Raw genomic sequence first — 17,833 nt, 5'->3', positions numbered from 1 at the left:
CTATGCATCAAAGCCCCCGCGCGGACTCTTCTCGTTTCCTATTCGCAAGTCGGACACAGTCGCGACAGCAACGGCGTGGACACGATTGGCCTAGAAGCTCGAAGAAGAATGCTGGGACCTTGATGGATATTACTTGAATTACACTGATTTTTTCTCAAAACGGATCGTTTGTTTTTGGTTGTTTTCTGGGACACTGGTTCTCTTTATTTCAACGACAATGCGGGTACTGTAATAAATTAAGAGTTTTTTTTATGTTACATCGTACAACTACATAATTTAAAGTGTCAGAGTTCGTTCTGAATTCTGAAGAATATAAGGTGGTTTTGGTTGTTTTAGAGTCTTTCACAAGGTGGTGTTGAAGAACTTAACGGTTGCCAACTAAACTTATGCACGTGCAAGCCAACAAAAAAAAAACAGCCATACACACAACAGCAGTGTTTTTTTTTTAAACAGCCATACATGAGAGAGTAATCTCTACGGTTAAAATGCGCCGTCGTCGTGAGTTTGGAGGTTGACAAACTAGTCTAATGTCCCAACCACCTGCAGCAGCCGCTTTTAAAAATTCGGGATCATTTGGCAAGACATGAGTCTTGGCATTGTCTTGTTGAATGAATATTGGGCTCCAACGATCCTCCAACGGCCACTTCTCCTTGATAGCAGGCAAGACTTTTTCAATAAGGAACTCTCGGCTAACATCTCGTGTAACATTCCTAATTTTAGTTTCCATTGTTCCCCTAGGGCGGTTTCCACTACGACGATCCGTCGGCTTCTCTGTCACAAAAGGGAACATACCAATTTTACCGTCAAAAATACAATTGCCATCCTCATCAAACCTTGGTCTTCCTACAACACATAGAAATATGACCTTCTCTATGTAATTCTTGCTTTGACATGATCGGTACGGTTCTTCCTCTTCATTGGCCAAATAATAATTTTGAGAACCTTTGGTTCTGTAAAACCATTTTTCATCCATGTGGACGACGTTGTATGAGCCTTGGAACTTAGGCTCCACACTATCCGGGTCGAGCCTACTGAGTGCATAGCGAACCCTTTCTTTCTTGTTGTCATCCGTAATGCGAGGTTTGATGGCATTTGAGTGCCTCCTAAATTCCTTCTCCTTGAACCTCCTATGCAAAGTGGATATCGACATGTTCAGCTCAAAAGCAAGATCCTTCAAAGTTGTCCTCTTGGATGGTGGAATTTGCATGATGGCTTCGGGATCAACCTCAACTCTTTTACACCAACAATTCAAAGGTTTCTTGTTACAAACATTCTCAATACCTTGAAGATGATCAAACCATACACGTTGCACAACTCGCAACGGTACCATGAACTGGGCTGCCACTTCTTTAGTTACAACATCACTCAACACATTTGGCTTTGTTTTACACAAAAGGGCTACAAGAATTATCCTTTTGTCCTCGTCACTATAAACCCTACGAACGTTCACCATTCGTCCCAATGGTACAACTGCAAAAAAACATTAGCATGGCATTTAGGACATGATCTAAAATACAGTAGCATAACATGTTCCTACGAAATCTAGAAACAGTAGCATAACATGTTCCTACGAAATCTAGAAACAGTAGCTTGATCAACAGTAGCATGAGCAACAAGTGCTTGTAAAACAGTAGCATTACCAACATTATGAAGTAGCAAATTTTCATGAGGTGATCCTACACAATTTTAAAAACAGTAGAATGATTAACATGATATAACATGATCTATTAATCTGTAAAATTAGAATTTCGATTCTCAAAAACAGTAGCAGATGGACATGATCTATTATTCTGTAAATTTGAAAATTTTGATTCTAAAAAACATGATCAAACTCGACATGATCTACTAATGTGCAAAACGAACATGATTCTGAAAACAGCAAACTGTGAACAGTGTACATGCAAACAGTAAACCGTGTACATACAAACGAACAGTACCTGCACCATCGCTATCTTCGAAAACAGCAAACAACCCCTTAGCATAGTTTTCTGTTTGGTACAAAAACACATGTAATCTATGGACTATTTAGATACAAATCCTTGTTTTGTTCCTGCTACCTTGCCGCACATGAGCACAGATTTGGAAAATCAATTATCAGTACACTAGTATCTATGCACGCGCACGAGCGTCTCAACTAATCAATTCAATAATATGTTCAATAAATTTCTTAGAAAATTTGGTATGACTTTCAGCCAACATGGCACTTCAATCTTTTAGCTATCATCCCTTAAATGAGCAGGCAAACTTCATCCATTTTGCTACAACACTGTATATCGAGATCTCTTCTTGAAAAACTCTTATTCTCCCATTCATGTCGATGGCAACAAGCTTCAGCAGCCCCGCAGCTCCTGGTTTGGGAGCGTGTGTAGTCCTAACCAAATTCTTGAAAAATTAAATGCATAAGCCAAAATTTACTTTGTAAACACACAATAATACGCAAAACAAAAATGAAATCAAGACAAATATTGAAGCATGGAAATCACAAACTACATAACAAAAGACCAAGTCAGCAAATAACAAATAGATAAGTATACGGAAGTTCCAAGAACCTGAGTTGCTCCAGAATGCACTTTGCAGAATTAGATTTTAGCCAAGCACATCCCAAAATTTGCACTTACCTATAAGAAAAAATAAAATAAAGAAACAACTCAGTGTCTTCTAACTCGAAATAAATGTACACAGGAGGCAATTGCTTATGAGAATTAACAGAAAACTCACTGTGATTTCTTCCATTATAGATTGTGAAAACTCTAGCATCAAGATCCAATACATGGACAAGTTGCACAAGCAATATGGTGCTGGTATTATATGATGGAACAAACAATATATAAGATAAGTGATTGTATATTTTCATAATGCTGATAGATCCGTAGCCAATATTGCTCAAGGCTCTCTTTTGAGTCATCTTCATCTTTTGATTGATACGTGCACAATCGCTGTGTCTTCATTGATCTCTAGCTATTTCTGACATTGCAAATTCTGTTCTAGCTTCCAGTATATGCACCAAGCCACCATGTTAACCAGAACCTGATAAGTTTTGCTAGCAAACAACATATGTGAGATAGCAATTTATTTTTATGGAGAACATATAATGTAATAAATTAAAAGGTAATCATGACTTGCAATTTCCACAAAACAAATTGATGAGACAAAAAAGAAGCTGCTTATACATTGAATGCTGATTACTTAAATCATTCTTTTTTTTTAATAACAACAGGAGAACTGCTATATTCATCGCAATAGAGAAAAAGGTCAAGACGACCGGTTGACCCAGTTTATAAGGAAAAACGGGTCCAAAAACCGTACAGATCGACCCTGTTTTTGAGGAAAAAAGGGCCAGAAAACCGCACAAACAACAGAGCCTCGTCGCCCACACGACACAAAGCCACCATTGCAGAAAACAAACACATCCGTGCCTGGAGCCGCCGCTCCAGCTTCCCCTACTCAGTCATGAGCCGCAACGCCGCACGGACTAGATGCCTCGTAGCCCAAACTACACAAGACGACCATCCGCAGACCACGAACATCGCGCCAAAAGATCCGGGGCCGCCGCCCCGACGTGCCAGCCAGACCGACCTCCTGATCGCGTCGACCGAGCCGACGGACTCGCTACCCACGTAGCACAAGCACGCCACCCTTGCCTTGCTAGACCACAACCACACCCCATATGCCTGTAGCTGCAAGGCCATTCGAGGCCGCCACCTCGACGCACCATCCACCGTCCGGAGCCGCTGCCCCGGCGTCCACCAACTTCGGCTGCAAGGCAACCATGCCTAGTTGACGCAAACCTGCCACACCACAAGTGTCGAGGCCTCCAAAGACGGCGCCTTCAAGAAGGTAGCGACATAGATGTCGCCATCGCCCGCTCCCGGGGAGCTGAGGTTTTCACCCGGAGGCCACCGACACCCGCGACGACAAGAGATGTAGCTCACGAGGACGCCTTCAAGAAGGAGAACGGCACCCACGGGTACCGCCGTCATCGGCACCTACCCAAAATAGGTGCAAAGCTTTCGCCTGGCATGCCATCTCCGCCATCGAGCCCCACTTGAAGCTCGGGTAGAAGGAGCGCAACCAACAGAGCATGGGACCTTGCCGCCGACCACCCGGCGCCCACACCCGACGCAGCAGCCAGAAGCAGCACCTCACTCCGCAGCCAACAGCTGCCGGAGCACCAGATCCGGACGGGACCCGTCGAAGATTCGGTCACCAGCCGCCGCGCCGTTGAGGAACCGCGCCATGGGCCCGTAGAGCCCAGATCGGCCCTGCCCGCAGCGACCCCCATGCCTCCTCCGCACCACGGACCTCTCAGGCCGCCAGCGCGCTTGCGCAGAACCAAACCAGACCAGCGCCCTCAACAATCGCCGGTCGCGACCGCCGCAACCCGAGGCCGTGACCCTCGGCGTCCGCTCTCGAAGCCATCCGCTCGTTTGAGCGCGAGGAACCGCCCCGACGCTCGCTTGAGCGCGGCCAGCCTCAACTGCACCAGCGCTCGCTTGAGCGTGGCCGGCCAAGCAGCAGCGGGAGCCCCGCGCCGCCCTGCGCCGAAGCCAGGCGTCGGCCCGCGCCGCCGGTCGGCGAAGCTGCCCCGTGCAGCCCGCCTATGGAGCCGGGAAGGGAGATCCCGCCGCCGCCCACGCCGCACGAGCTTTGCCCGGCGACGCTTGCCGGCGGCGGCGGGGGATGGGGTTGGAGGCGGAGCTTCTTCTGGCGGATGGGGTTAGCACCCAGGTCGCCCGCGGGGAGCTTTGACCCAGGAGCAGTTTTTGCATATGGTTTAAAACTTAAATCATTCTTGTGACAAAGGCGTGAGAGAAGAGCTATGACATATTACTGAATTGCAGCTACCGTAAAATTTCCAAAAATATCATTTAGCTCATGACGTACAATGATGATTTAATCTAAGCTAGCGACTTAGCTTCCCATCCAAAAGAAATTACCAAGAAAAATATGCATGCTTATAGCATAAAATTTCATCTGAAAAATATATGGCAGATAACCTATTAATGGCTTGCCGATTCCCAGATACTGGGTCCTAAACGTGTCGTTCTATCGAGCATCTCATAAGAAAAGAAAAAATGAGTTCAGACTTTTCCACGCTGTCCTCACCAGCGTGCAGCAACGAAGGGCCCCTACGTCAAAACCGAGGTCAAAGATTGGGGAGTTAACTAAAGATTGGGGAGTTAACTAAAGATAATAGTACGTCCAAGCAATGTGCTGAAAAAGGAAAGGAAATATTTTTGAAAGGAAACCAGATGATATTACATTATTAAAGAGGGCTCACAGGATCACCAGATGAAATGAACTGAAAGAATGACTGTCTGGTGTTAACTAAAGATAATAGTACTACTGTTGTTCTAAAACTTCAATCTTTAAATACTTGTTTACCTTTGTCATCCAAGAGCCTTTCAGCGGTTGATTACACTTGGAACATAGAACACAACCCAGAGAGGTACCTGAATATGAGTAGCAGTAATTACACTTGGTTCCGTTTGGCATTTCCGTAGATGAAAGTCATTTTATAAGCAGCAGTCTTCCCGACAAAGAAGTCATAGAACATGTGTATTTTGTTCCAAGATGAGCCTTTCTGCATAGAAAAGATATCCATGTCAGTCAATACGATGGTATCATGTATTTATGAAAGGCATCCTTATCGAACACAAACCTTGCCCTCCAAAATCTCTACCACTATGTCAGTCAATACGATGGTATCATGTATTAAAATGATAGGTTCATGCAGTCACTCATTTGTAGGAGATCCAAATATCTTCTAGCATGATAAAATTTGGATATTCCAAAGCTCCATATTATGACACATAATGTATGAAACTGGACAAAGTAAATAAACGGGATATCTCATTAGCATGATGGAGCTTAAGATCAGATATTAAACGCAACGTAAATATGACAGTAAAGTTGAGACTTTTAGCTTCTGTGCTGAATCCAAAATTTCAAGGCCCTGAAAATAATCAGTGAACTCAGGTTGAAATCTGAACTGAGAAAGCATCTAATATCACCAAATGATAACATCCTAAAAATCTCTGAATGCTTACACACTTCTGATGACAACGTAAAATTTATCTGAAAACTAAACAATAAACACGTAACAATCTTTCGAACATAATGAATTTAGTGCTGACTTAAAAGTCTTGTGAAAGCAGCCAATTGAAGCATACTACTGGAACAAAACACATTATTGTTTAGAACAATGAGTAAAAAATTAAATGCTTCCACCGCTATGTCTACCAAGAGACTAAGATGAACTTGAATGGTGGGCCGACAACATACTTCATGAGACGGAACTGAGGCAAAGGGGACGAATCGAGTACCTTGAAGGAAGTGATGATTAAAAAAAATCAAAATGCTTGGCGGCGCTGAATCCGGGCATGCCCCATTAGACATGGATCAAAATTCTGATAGGTTTCACTATTATAAATAGGCACACAATATTTACACCAGTCATTGTGCAGTGAGTTCCACAATTATTCAAACACAAAGAAGCACCCAAAATTCTATACCTCAAAAACTGTGACAAAATAGTATACTTCAAAAATTTGTGTCTTCCTTTTGGCCGGCAGTCCATAGGTTTCTGTCCCACAGAAGCAGTCCTTTTTACCAGTAGTATGAAGCATTTTTAGAATTCTACATTGTAAAAATCAGAAGTACTCTAAGCCAGTATAAAAACCATCCAAGTTTGTTTACAGGCAATATGAAGCCGTGATGAAAATCGGAACGGATGCAGCTGATGTAACAATGAACTCCTGAAACAAATATAACAAAAATATTGAATCGGGCGCAAGTAAGCATTGGAAAATGGGATGCAAGCAACGGCATAAAGTGCGCTGAACTTGAAATACATAATATAGGAAGACTGTACATGCATCCGACATGAACATTTTCCTCTATGAGACAAATATGCTTACGGCGCCTCTCCGGCTATATGCATCCGACTGTTGTTCATCAATGGACCATGAAAATATGAACTTAGAGAGTAAGGAATATACCTATCCACATCAGCCAATAGACTCGCAGAGTAATGAAAATAAGAAGTCAGCCAATAGTCAAGTGCTGGTGAAGTTGCACACTCTATACCTATCCATATGCCATATTTGACGATTAATGAATATACAATGGCTCTGAAAGCGGAAACTCGAAATATTCAGATTAGAGATGATAAAGACATGTATGCGTGCTTACTTCAAATCAATATCCTGAAAAGTGATTACTGCAGTGAATTAGCAATTAAAGTCCTTCATCATCTAGACCTAAAATGCGATCATCGAGTACCTTCAAGGAAGTGATCGTGCAAAAAATCGAAATGCTTGGCAGCGCTGAATCTGGGCGTGCCCCATTAGCAGCAGTAAGGGCTCGTTTGGCTGTTCGGGCCGAACTTTCCCGGAAAATATTCCCGGCCGGGAATAGGCAGAAACAGGAGCAAACCCCCGGGATTAATTTCCCGACCTCCGGACTAGGGGAAAAATCTCCCCAGGAAAAGGCCGGGATCCCGCCGGGTTTGCTGTAACCAAACGAGGCCTAAGGGTCCTTGTCAGCGCCAGATCGGGAGGAAAGCAGCAGTGCCGGCAGCGGGTGCACGCGAGGAGGTTGAGCGGTTGACCACCAGCAACCCTAGGACGTGAGGGGCAAGCGCGAGGAGTGGCGGCGGACTCAGCCTGGATCGCGTGGGGGGAGCGGCGCCTTCATCTCCGATAGCGGCGGCGAGCGAGGAAGGCGGGCGATCGCCTCCACTTCTGGTTTGTGCAGGGAGTACGACGGGCCAGGGAGGCGCCGGTACAGGGAGGAGCGCTTCGATGCGCGGGGAGCAGTGCACCAGGCGGCGGGGAGGGAGTTCGTGCTGGGTGCCGGAGGAAGCAAGGAGGGTATGCGTGCAGTCATTGCCGTGATTCTGGGGTTACGACGTTGTAAGCGGACTGCGTTTGAGGAAAGAAAGGGTGGGGAGAATAAAGCGTCCATGTCCCTTAGATCAAGTTATGTGGATGGTCTAGATCTTATTTTTCAACACAAGTTTGTGCCTTTATAAGTAGTAGAGATAAGTAGTAGAGATAGAGATAGAGATATACATATAATTAGTATTGGCACATGATTCTTTCATTAGTCATTTCCCACAATATTACGTTAGTTGATTTGGACCAAAAAGATCCAGGACGTTAAATTAGACCTGAATCTGAAAAAATCCATTATGTTAATAATTGGATCTTGACCTGTTTCTTCCGGCACACATAAGATCCGGAATAGGACTATGTTAGGAAAAATATTGGCTAAATAGGAAAAAAAAAAATGGAAGAACAGATCACCGGACCGTGTTAGGAAAAACAGAGGCAAAATAGGAAAGAAGAAAAGAGCAGATTAATTAACATAAAACTGGAGACAAAATATGGAAGAAAAATCCACGTATCTGGACATGGAAACGAGAGCATCTAGACCATGAACATCACGAAACTAACAAGAATGGGAATGGAAGTCAGATCGAAAAAAGAAATCGAAGAGCAAATCTTGGGTCGTCCACCACGACTCGCAAAGGCGCGCCGCACCGGCGGAGAGTTACGGCAGCAAGTTTTGGACACGAGGCCGGCGAGCTTCCTTTGCTGTGCCAATTCGTCCTTGTCGGGAGCCGTACACCGGTGAGGTCGACAGGTTGGAGAAGCTGCTGGACAATGGTTGAGCATAAGCAGGGGAGAGATTAGGGAAGATGGACTTGTCAACTTCGGCAGCTATAAGAGTAGGAAAGTGGACTTGTACAGGATCAAAGTGCAAAACGTGCAACACAATGGACTTGTCCACTTCGGCAGCTATAAGAGTAGGAATTGAAAGTGGACTTGTACAGGATGAAAGTGCAAAACGTGCAACACAATGGACTTGTGTCCACTTCGGCAACTATAAGAGTAGGAAAGTGGACTTGTACAGGATGAAAGTGCAAAACATGCAACACAAATCTTGACACGCGGTGCGACGTTAGATAGGACAGGAACACCCACGGGTACGTAGAATCATCGCATCGCGCTATCTTCTCCTCCGTTATGCTAAGCTTCCTGATCTTGCCCATCGGTCTTCTGGTCATGGCCACCATCGGCACCTCCACGGCCACCGCGTCCCCTCCCAGGAGCTCCACGCCCACAAGCGCCTCGTCCTGCTGCTCCCCGCCCAGGAGCTCCGCGTCCATGGTCACCTCGCCCTGCTGCTCCGTGTCCACGGTCACCTCATCCTGCAGCTCCACGCCCACGACCGCCTCGTCCAGCTGCTCCGCGCCCAGCACGTCCACTGGCTCGTGCGGCGACGGAGGGACTAGTGAACATGAAGACGCCGTCGAAGAGAGGGAAGGGCACGAGTTGAGCCTCGCCGTCACCTCCCTCATGGCCAGCATCATTGCCACTAGAGGCGCCCGTGAACTGTGCGCCACGGCGAGCTCCGTCGCCCGCGAACTGTGCGCCACGGCGAGCTCCGTCGCCCGCAAACTGTGCGCCACGGCTTGCTGCTGCACTGCTTGTCTCGCCCATGTACAGCGGGCCACGGCCTAGACCATGTCCGCCGCCCGATACCTCAGAACAAAATCATCTGCTCACAAAACACCAAGGTTTACCTCCGTCGATGTCCACCTCAAAGAAAAAATCTCCCGCGAGTTCCCTGGCCTCCCCATCGAAATCATCCAGATCATCCCAGTCCATGGGCTCGTTGAGATCGACGTGCGCCATGATTTGAGGTAGGAGAAGGAGGACTACAGGAAAGAGACAATGAGCACATCAACCATGCCGCCAAGCTTTTATAGGCCGTCCGAAATTTCGACATTGATTTGAAACCATGGCGCCAAGCCCACATCTTCGCATCTGAACTCGATCTCCACCGTGTGAATTCGCTCTGATCCGTGGCACAACGTTGCAACCAATCCTTGTTCATGTAGTCCATCTCCGGTTGGGCAGAAATCTTTTCCATAGATCCTCCTCTCCATCAATGGAGGTCATGTGCGAGAGAGAGAGAAGGAGGCTGCGCGATGGGGAAACCGAAGAGTCCAGGAAGTTACCGAGAGAGAATTAAGGAGTACGTAGCGCTGCATGCAAGGGCAGGAAAGGAAACCTCCCAATTTTTTCTCTTCTGGCTAACGATGCCTCAGCTCTCCTTAATAAGCGTGCAAAATTTATACGCCTTATGCCCTGAGAAGGATGGAGTAGCTAGTAACATCACACATCTCAAGGCATTTTGGTGACATGGCATGCTAATAAATGAAAAAAAAAGTGAGGTGGTTACCATAAACATCACACACCTCAAGGCAAGATGAGTCTACAACATAATAAATGATACAATGCATGACACCACATATAAGTTACTATCCAGTATGAAGGTAGTAACCTAGAATAGTAACATGACATATGTTACTAGTCTAAGTTACTCTCCACTATGACCAGCCTAATGAGTTGCGCTTGCACGCGCGCGCACGTACATGTCGACCTGGACCACCGCGTTGAAGGTGGTGAGGTTTCCGGAGTATGTCCGGAGCAGGCCGTAGCCGGTGGCACCGCGGAACGCGCCGGTGCCGCCAACGACCGGCAGCTCCCTGACGGGGTCGAGGATGGCGTCCCTCGCGAGCACGGCGATGGTGCTGCCGTTGTGCGGCCCCGCCGTGAAGACCATGTTGAGGCTGAGCATGAGCGTGAAGTCGGTCCGCGACGCAAAGATATAGAATCCTTGAGCCGTCCCGATGGCGGGGGACGCCGCATTGGGCCCCTCCGTCAGAAGATCGTCGATGACGAACATGTCCCCGAAGCGGAAGGCAGGATCGACGGGTAGCGGGGTCACTCCCCTGGCGACGCGCACCGCCGTCGCTGGGCTCGACGGCACCGCCGTCGCGATGTCGTGCAGGTAGAACTTGATGTGCGTCGTCGTCGTCTTCCTGGCCGCCGCTGCTCCCACGAGGAGAAGGGCCGAGGAGACTAAGATTTGTAGGAGCTGCATGGTGTGCTTGCTAGACATGGCGTCTACGGTATATGAGCTAGCTAGTGGAGAGTCGAGACTGCTTACAGTTTGCGCTCGCTCGATCTTCACTTATCTTGACGACGAAATTACACGATCTCTCTTATAGACGGGTCATGTATGTATGTGCGAGCCTGGCTCAAGTACAAATGGCTCTTTGTGCGTGGAGCTAGGCTGTGATCTTCTAGTATTTATCTTTCCCTGTGGTGCATGGTAGGCTCACTTTCGCAGCATGGCGTACGTGTCCAGTTTGACTTGGACCCGTGTGAAAGGCATCCACAAGACTGCAGCGCGATTGAGAACAAGAACGTACCGCCGCCGGCCATTGACACGTTGATTGGCTTGGAGGGGATTAGGGGAGGGCCCATTCAAGATGGCGAAATGAGAGAAAGACGAAAGAGCCAGGAAATTTCCTACACATGCATGCATCAAGCCCCCGCGCGGACTCTTCTCGTTTCCTATTCGCATGGGTCATGGCCACGCAAGTCGGACACAGTCGCGACAGCAACGGCGTGGACACGATTGACCTAGAGGCTCGAACAAGAATGCTGGGACCTTGATGGATATTACTTGAATTACACTGATTTTTCTCAAAAAGGATCGTGTGTTTTTGGTTGTTTTCTGGGACCTTGATTCTCTTTATTTCAACGACAACGCGCGCATACTGTAATAAATTAAGAGTTTTTTTTTATGTTACATCGTACAACTACGTAATTTAAAGTGTCAGAGTTCGTTCTGAATTCTGAAGAATTAAGGTGGGTTTGGTTGTTTTAGAGTCTTGCACAAGGTGGTGCTGAAGAACTTAACGGTTGCCAACTAAACTTATGCGAGTCACTGCACAAGTCGCTCTCTCCCCTCTCCTCTCCCCCTCTCCTCCCACCGCTTCTGAAAGTCTTCCCCTGCCGGCCGGGCCAGGCGCCGGAGTAGATCTTAGGTGTAGAAGTAGGTTTTTTTTTTTTGGCTATTTGCCGGTTTCTAGGAGTAGGACATCTGGATCTTTGGCCAAGATCTGGTGCTTCTGGTGGTGGATCGGCGGCGGTGAGTTCCAACGGTGGGAGCAACTGCGGCGGGCCTCCTGCTCCAGAGTCTCCTTCAATAAAGAGCCTTGTAGATGTTTCTTTCTTTGCAGGTGTTCGGTGACTGCCTTGCTCCTCCTGGTTGGCCGTGGCGGCAGGGGGAGAAGCACGGTGGTGTTCAAGACTTCAGCAAGATTTGTTCCCTGGCCGGCCATGGTGGTGAGGGGGGAACTGGCTTGCTTTCCCCTGCAAAGAGTGGGACTAGTAGGGCTAGCTGGTGATATCTACTCAAGGGCTGCACAGCCCTGTCTCTTTCTCTATCCGGCCATGGAGGCGAGGGGAGAAGAAGGGGAGATGCGGTGCTTTCGACCACGGCGCCAGCTCTATCTCCGGTGGTTCTTCTACAAGCGCAACCACGCAGTCGGCACCATGGCCGCTGCGATCTGCAGCCGACAAGATGGTTGTTTCTCAACCTTCATGTCGGAGACCTCTTCCTGTCCCTGTTGGAGCTCGACGCCTCCTCGCAGCCAAGTGATTCGTTCCCGGCGGCTTGGAGGTAGCCAGCGGGGGTGGGTTCTCGCCGGAAGGAAGAGTTCGAGCAGCTTCTCTCCATTCCTTGGCGGTGACGCTTCGAGGATGCCGGCGAGCGGTGACGGTGAAGCTCCAGGACCTGATTGCTTTTTCATCTTTTGTTCTGGGGTGTGTTTTGTAAATTTGCAGGCTTTATCCTCAAATACTAGGTTCTTTAGGACGAGTGTTGTAAAGGACATGTCTGCAATTTGTACCCGTCACGTGTCACTTTAATGGAATACCACCTTCTATTTTCAAAAAAAAAAACTAAACTTATGCATGTGCAAGCCAACAAAAAAACAGGCATACGTACACACAACTGCAGTGTTGTTTTAGAGTCTTGCACAAGGTGGTGTTGATGCGAGGGTAATCTCTACGGTTAAAATGTGCCATCGTGCATCTTCGCGGCTATATATAGTCCATAGACACGAAATTCCCCCGGCCGGCTTCAGAAGTTGGCAAAGCCTTGCAAGAGAAGCCATTTGGACTCAATTCTGGGTGCAAAAGTCTCCGGCACAACCCATCCCACTGAACGCGGGATACTACTGCTCTACAGGATCGGGCCGTAGCCGTGCGTGATGATGACCCGGGATTCCGGGGTGGCGCCTACGCCCTGTCGCTCTACAGGTCACGTCACAGTCGACAACGACCAGGGGACAAGATGGAGGCGATGCCCGGGGCCCCCAGCGCCTTGGGAAGATGCGGAGCAGCCGGACCCGGTGGGAGCGGAAGAGTAACATCTAGGGGCATCTCTAGGGCACTCTGTGTACCGTTGGGACCATATATAAGGCCTAGTAGCGCCCCGAAGGAGGGCGATCAACTCATTCTTTCATCTCCACACCAGAAACCTCTAAGGGGAGGAGAGACCTCCATCTACCTCTAACCCTCCCTTCAGCCGGACCCAGTTGTAGGAGCACCATTGTACTATCATACAGATCATACATGAGTAGGGATGTTATACGAGGGCCCCGAATCTGGGTATGTCGCCGTGTCGCTCATACTCATACCCGCCTTCGGAATTCGTCGTAGTCCACTAGGCCTCAATCACTCGGCTTAAGCCACCCCATGGCATCTGCCGTGAAGATACCACGACAACGTTGATTGGCTTGGAGAGGGCAGGGCCAATCTAAGACCGTGTAATGAGAGGAGGAAATAGCCAGGAAATTTTGTACACAACGACGCGTGATTAGATGGAGCAGACCAAGTAGCCAACTAGGTGGGTGTGGGGGTCAGATCGAAGAAGGGCCCTTGTCGTTGCCTACTCGACAATACCCCAGAGGAGGGATCTTCAATGAGGGGGGAAGAAGTGGGGGCCATAAGATGGAGAGCACCCGGGACGGTGGTACGCGATTTACCCAGCTTCGGAATACCTGCTCGACGACAGGGCCTACTGCTGCTTGTCTGAAATTATCTGAGCGCTTTCACGTTGTCCAGAAACTCAAGATTACAGCCTACTCCGTAAGTCTCTTCTGCATTATAGTATATATGTGGTTGCTACAATGAGTTGTGGTTGTTACAATGAGTTGTGGAATTATCTGGACGCTTTCACGTTGTTACAATAAATTCTGCTATTGAAGCTCTAACTCGTGAAGATTACTTTCATTACCCTGATTTTTTATGTTACATCGATACTACGATAATTTAAGGTGTCAGAGTTCGGTCTGAACTCTGTAGAATTAACGTGTTTTTTGTTTTTTTAGAGTCTTGCACAAGGTGGTGTGTTGAAAAAGAAATTAAGGGTTGCCAACTAAACTTATGTATGGGCAAGCCAACAAAAAAATCAGCCGTAGTTTTAGAGTTACTAGTTAAATGCCCGTGTATTGCTACGGTTTTCTCAAACTATATTTTTCCGTACATGTAAGCATAACACACATGATAATTCTTTTTTTTACAATCAATACATATATATTTATAGTAACAAATAGTACATGGTAGAGATACCAGCAAATCATTGAGATCTTCAAATTCTTCTTCCTTCCACGACACAATCTTATAGTTCTCTGAAGTCAACCAAAAATAGATACCGAACCATAGATCTCAAAATACCAACGAAGATTTTCCTATTGTTTTAACTTGAGCCCCAATGCCAAGGCTATGTGCACACGTGCAACCACTGAAGTAGTCAATCAACATCGGCAAGAGTACCAACACCAGTATGCAAAGGAAAATTAACCGAACAGCATGGTCGATGTCGCTGAAGAGCCGAGAGTACGAATCACCATTGTCGAAGACGTAGCAACCGTGACAAATATTGTGAGGATAATCCTCCTTGCGGCAACCATGAGAAAAGATACAACATTGTTGTGGCAACGAAAGATCTGAAGATCCATACCTAGATAACTGTAATCCTCCAATGCCACCATTGACACCTGAATGAGATCTTGTCGCCGAATGAAGGATTGAAGAATACTTATTGTAGACGATGAAATCTCCAATGTGGTAAAGGTCAACAAGAAGACGGCTACCAAACCCTAACCTAATCTGTTGAAACCCTACTTTATAAGAAAACTTCAAACACAGATCGGGTTCCCCACCCATCACGACGCTGGCAAGGCCGACTGGAGGAGGAGGAACCGATCTATAGTGTAGACCAAGGCGCGGTTTTCTTGGAGGCGGCGGCCAGGAACAAGGATTATTATGACACCATTAGAGCAGGCGACACATAAGAAATTGTCTTGCATGCACGAGGTCACGTTTGAGCCAGCTAGAAAAATATTGTTTTCCTATCCTTAGCAAGATTTTTATTCTCTTTCTCGAAAAAATACTAGTGGACATCGGTATTACCGGTTACCGGAAATACCGATCCAAATATCGCCGTTAAAATTCTACAAATTTGAGTAAATTAAAAAAATGCGGTAAATACTGGCTGGTGTTCTCTTACACCGGTGCATACCGAGAAATCCGGTTACCGGTGATATTTCGAAATTATTGGCCGAGAAAAAAAAATCCCTGCTCCTTAGCATATGCATTCTTTTCGCTGATTAGACTTGACTGGCCAGCTAGCCAAACATGTAGGTGATTTTTAAAGCTATATTCTACATTTTTATTCTAGTATATAAAGTTGTATTGTATCTGGAAAATATTTCTCTCAATTCAAAATACAAACATCATAGAAAATTTTCGTTCAAATCTCTTCACCTACTTTGGTCATAGAAAATGTACTACTTGCATCAAAATTCAATTTTGTTGCCTTAGAACTTGAGGCAGCAGAGATGGATCCAAGTACTGCGAATGTACCATCTGCACCAATTTTGATGACATTCAGATTGTATGTATTTCATTTCTAAAATTCTCGTTTGCATCACCGCATCAAATCAGGGAAAATTAGAAGCTGTAAATGCTCACATTTGCCAACACCATCATGATTCGAACATCTATATCTCTTAAATTTTCAAAAACATACATGCAATGTTTCCCTTTGCTCCGTTTCTTTTTCCTTCCTTCCTGGTGGATCGTGCTTTCTAGAGTACTCTTTATAGAAGAGATAGAGCACCGAAAAAATAATCCAGATCAGAATATGAAGATCCAAAGATCGCGAAAAGAAAAGAAATATGGAGTACTTAGAACGTGCACAGAGTAAGATGACATATATACTTTACCATCCTGGCGTACTTGAACAGACCATGGAGGCCGCACGGAGTTGATAACGTACTTGAGCCGTTGAGCACCACCACCATCAAGGCGAGTAATCTTTGTGTCGTAGCAGTCGCCACCTGAGGCGTGGCCTCTTCAACGACCTCTGGTTCGCCATAATCGGTACCTCATATTTGCTAGGGCAGCACATGGGCCTCTCTTCTCGTGAATGTTCCTCGGACCTGCAGGAGGAGTAAGATCGCTTCCTTGGACCTAGGGCAGCACAAGTGTGTTTTTATTGGAGCTTGAGATGAGAGGCAAGAGGTCCACGCGGTGAGCTCGGCAAAGACGTCGGAGTATGACTCGGTGTCACGTGAATGTGAGAGGAGAGAGAGCTGGTCTGGCAAGAGCGGTGGCAGCCGACGGATGGCCGGAGAGGGTGCGATGGTGGTGGCCTGGCGGGGATAAGGAGTGAGGCAAGAAACCAATGAGAGTAGCGAGAGCGTTGGTGAGATAAATTTGCCAGACCACACGAGTTCAAGAAGGGAGCGACGCACCACCAACCATCACCGATCGCTAATCGTGATTGCTTTCCATATTTATCTGAATTCTGGTGATTCTGGCGGTGCTGGGCAAGTTTGTTGACGAAGTTGTGCAGGACAACCACGGCGACCAAGCTAGCCTAACCCGCTCAAGATTAATGAGAACGACTCCTGTGTTTTCATTTGAATTGTGGCAAATATGTGCATGTGATTCTGTTCTGATTGCTTTCCATGTACCGTCCTTCCGATCATATTGTCCTAATTGATTCTCACATGTTCTAGACAACTGTTGATGGGATCGCATCAATCACTAATGGTCACTATCTGATTGCTTTCCATATATTCGTCCATTGATTGTCTCATCACTATTGACTATGCTGTGATCAATTTGTTTATTGCTTGATTTATTTCTATGTATTAACTATGGCAAATCCCGTGACTATGGCAGTTCCATTAATATGGCAATCCTGTTTCTGCATGTTGTCATTTTTTGGTAAGTATGTGACGGATGGTTGGATGGCAAGCGTGAGATGTTTAGTAAGATTGGACAGTCAAGACGTCTCCAATATTTAACATCAAACATTTTTGACGATGTACGGACTTACGCATAATAGTAAAGATGATGATTGTCTCATCACTATTGACTCTGCCGATCCCGTGATCAATTTGCTGATTGCTTGATTTATTTTCATGTATTAACTATGACAAATACCGTGACTATGACAGTCCCATTAATATGGCAATTCCATTTCTGCCTTTTCGTTATTTTTGTAAGTATATGACAGATGACTGGATGGCAAGCGGAAGACGTTTAGTAAGATTGGACGGTCAAGATGTCTCCAATCTTTAACATCGAACATTTTTGATGACGTACGAACTCACGTATAATTTTTTTTTCAAGGATACACCCTGGAAGGTGCATCAAATTCTATAGAAGAAGAGGCCAAGACGGCCGAACAACGCCAACGAAGGCAACCCGATACAAACACGACGCCACACGGATTACAATACCACCTACACCAGCCGAACAGCAAACTCGCCTTGCACCGTCCAGAGGAGATGATACACTAAGCTACTGGGCCGCGTCACGACCGAAGAAAGGAACCCCGGGAAGCCAACTCCAATTTCTAGATGGCACAAGCCAACGCACCGCCC

The 17,833-nt window shown here is 46.6% G+C and overlaps 1 protein-coding gene and 1 long non-coding RNA gene across 2 annotated transcripts; both read right to left on the bottom strand.

The window, feature by feature from the left end:
- Window positions 1-1,206: 1,206 nt before the first annotated feature.
- LOC124650628 lies at window positions 1,207-3,032 on the bottom strand. Its single transcript, XR_006987079.1, has 3 exons — window positions 2,719-3,032; window positions 2,550-2,618; window positions 1,207-1,470 (listed from the first exon to the last, which is right to left on the bottom strand). It is a non-coding gene; the product is annotated as an uncharacterized LOC124650628 (long non-coding RNA).
- Window positions 3,033-10,336: 7,304 nt separating this feature from the next.
- Window positions 10,337-11,121, bottom strand: LOC124705626 (dirigent protein 1-like). The gene has a single exon (XM_047237336.1). It carries the CDS (start codon window positions 10,975-10,977, stop codon window positions 10,414-10,416), a length of 564 nt encoding a protein of 187 aa, XP_047093292.1. The 5' UTR covers window positions 10,978-11,121; the 3' UTR covers window positions 10,337-10,413.
- Between the last annotated feature and the right edge of the window lie 6,712 nt (window positions 11,122-17,833).

The sequence above is a fragment of the Lolium rigidum genome, chromosome 4, assembly GCF_022539505.1.
Source record: "Lolium rigidum isolate FL_2022 chromosome 4, APGP_CSIRO_Lrig_0.1, whole genome shotgun sequence".
NCBI lineage: Eukaryota > Viridiplantae > Streptophyta > Magnoliopsida > Poales > Poaceae > Lolium > Lolium rigidum.
Note: the sequence above shows the minus strand (reverse complement) of the source record. Positions and strands in the feature narration are given on the sequence as shown.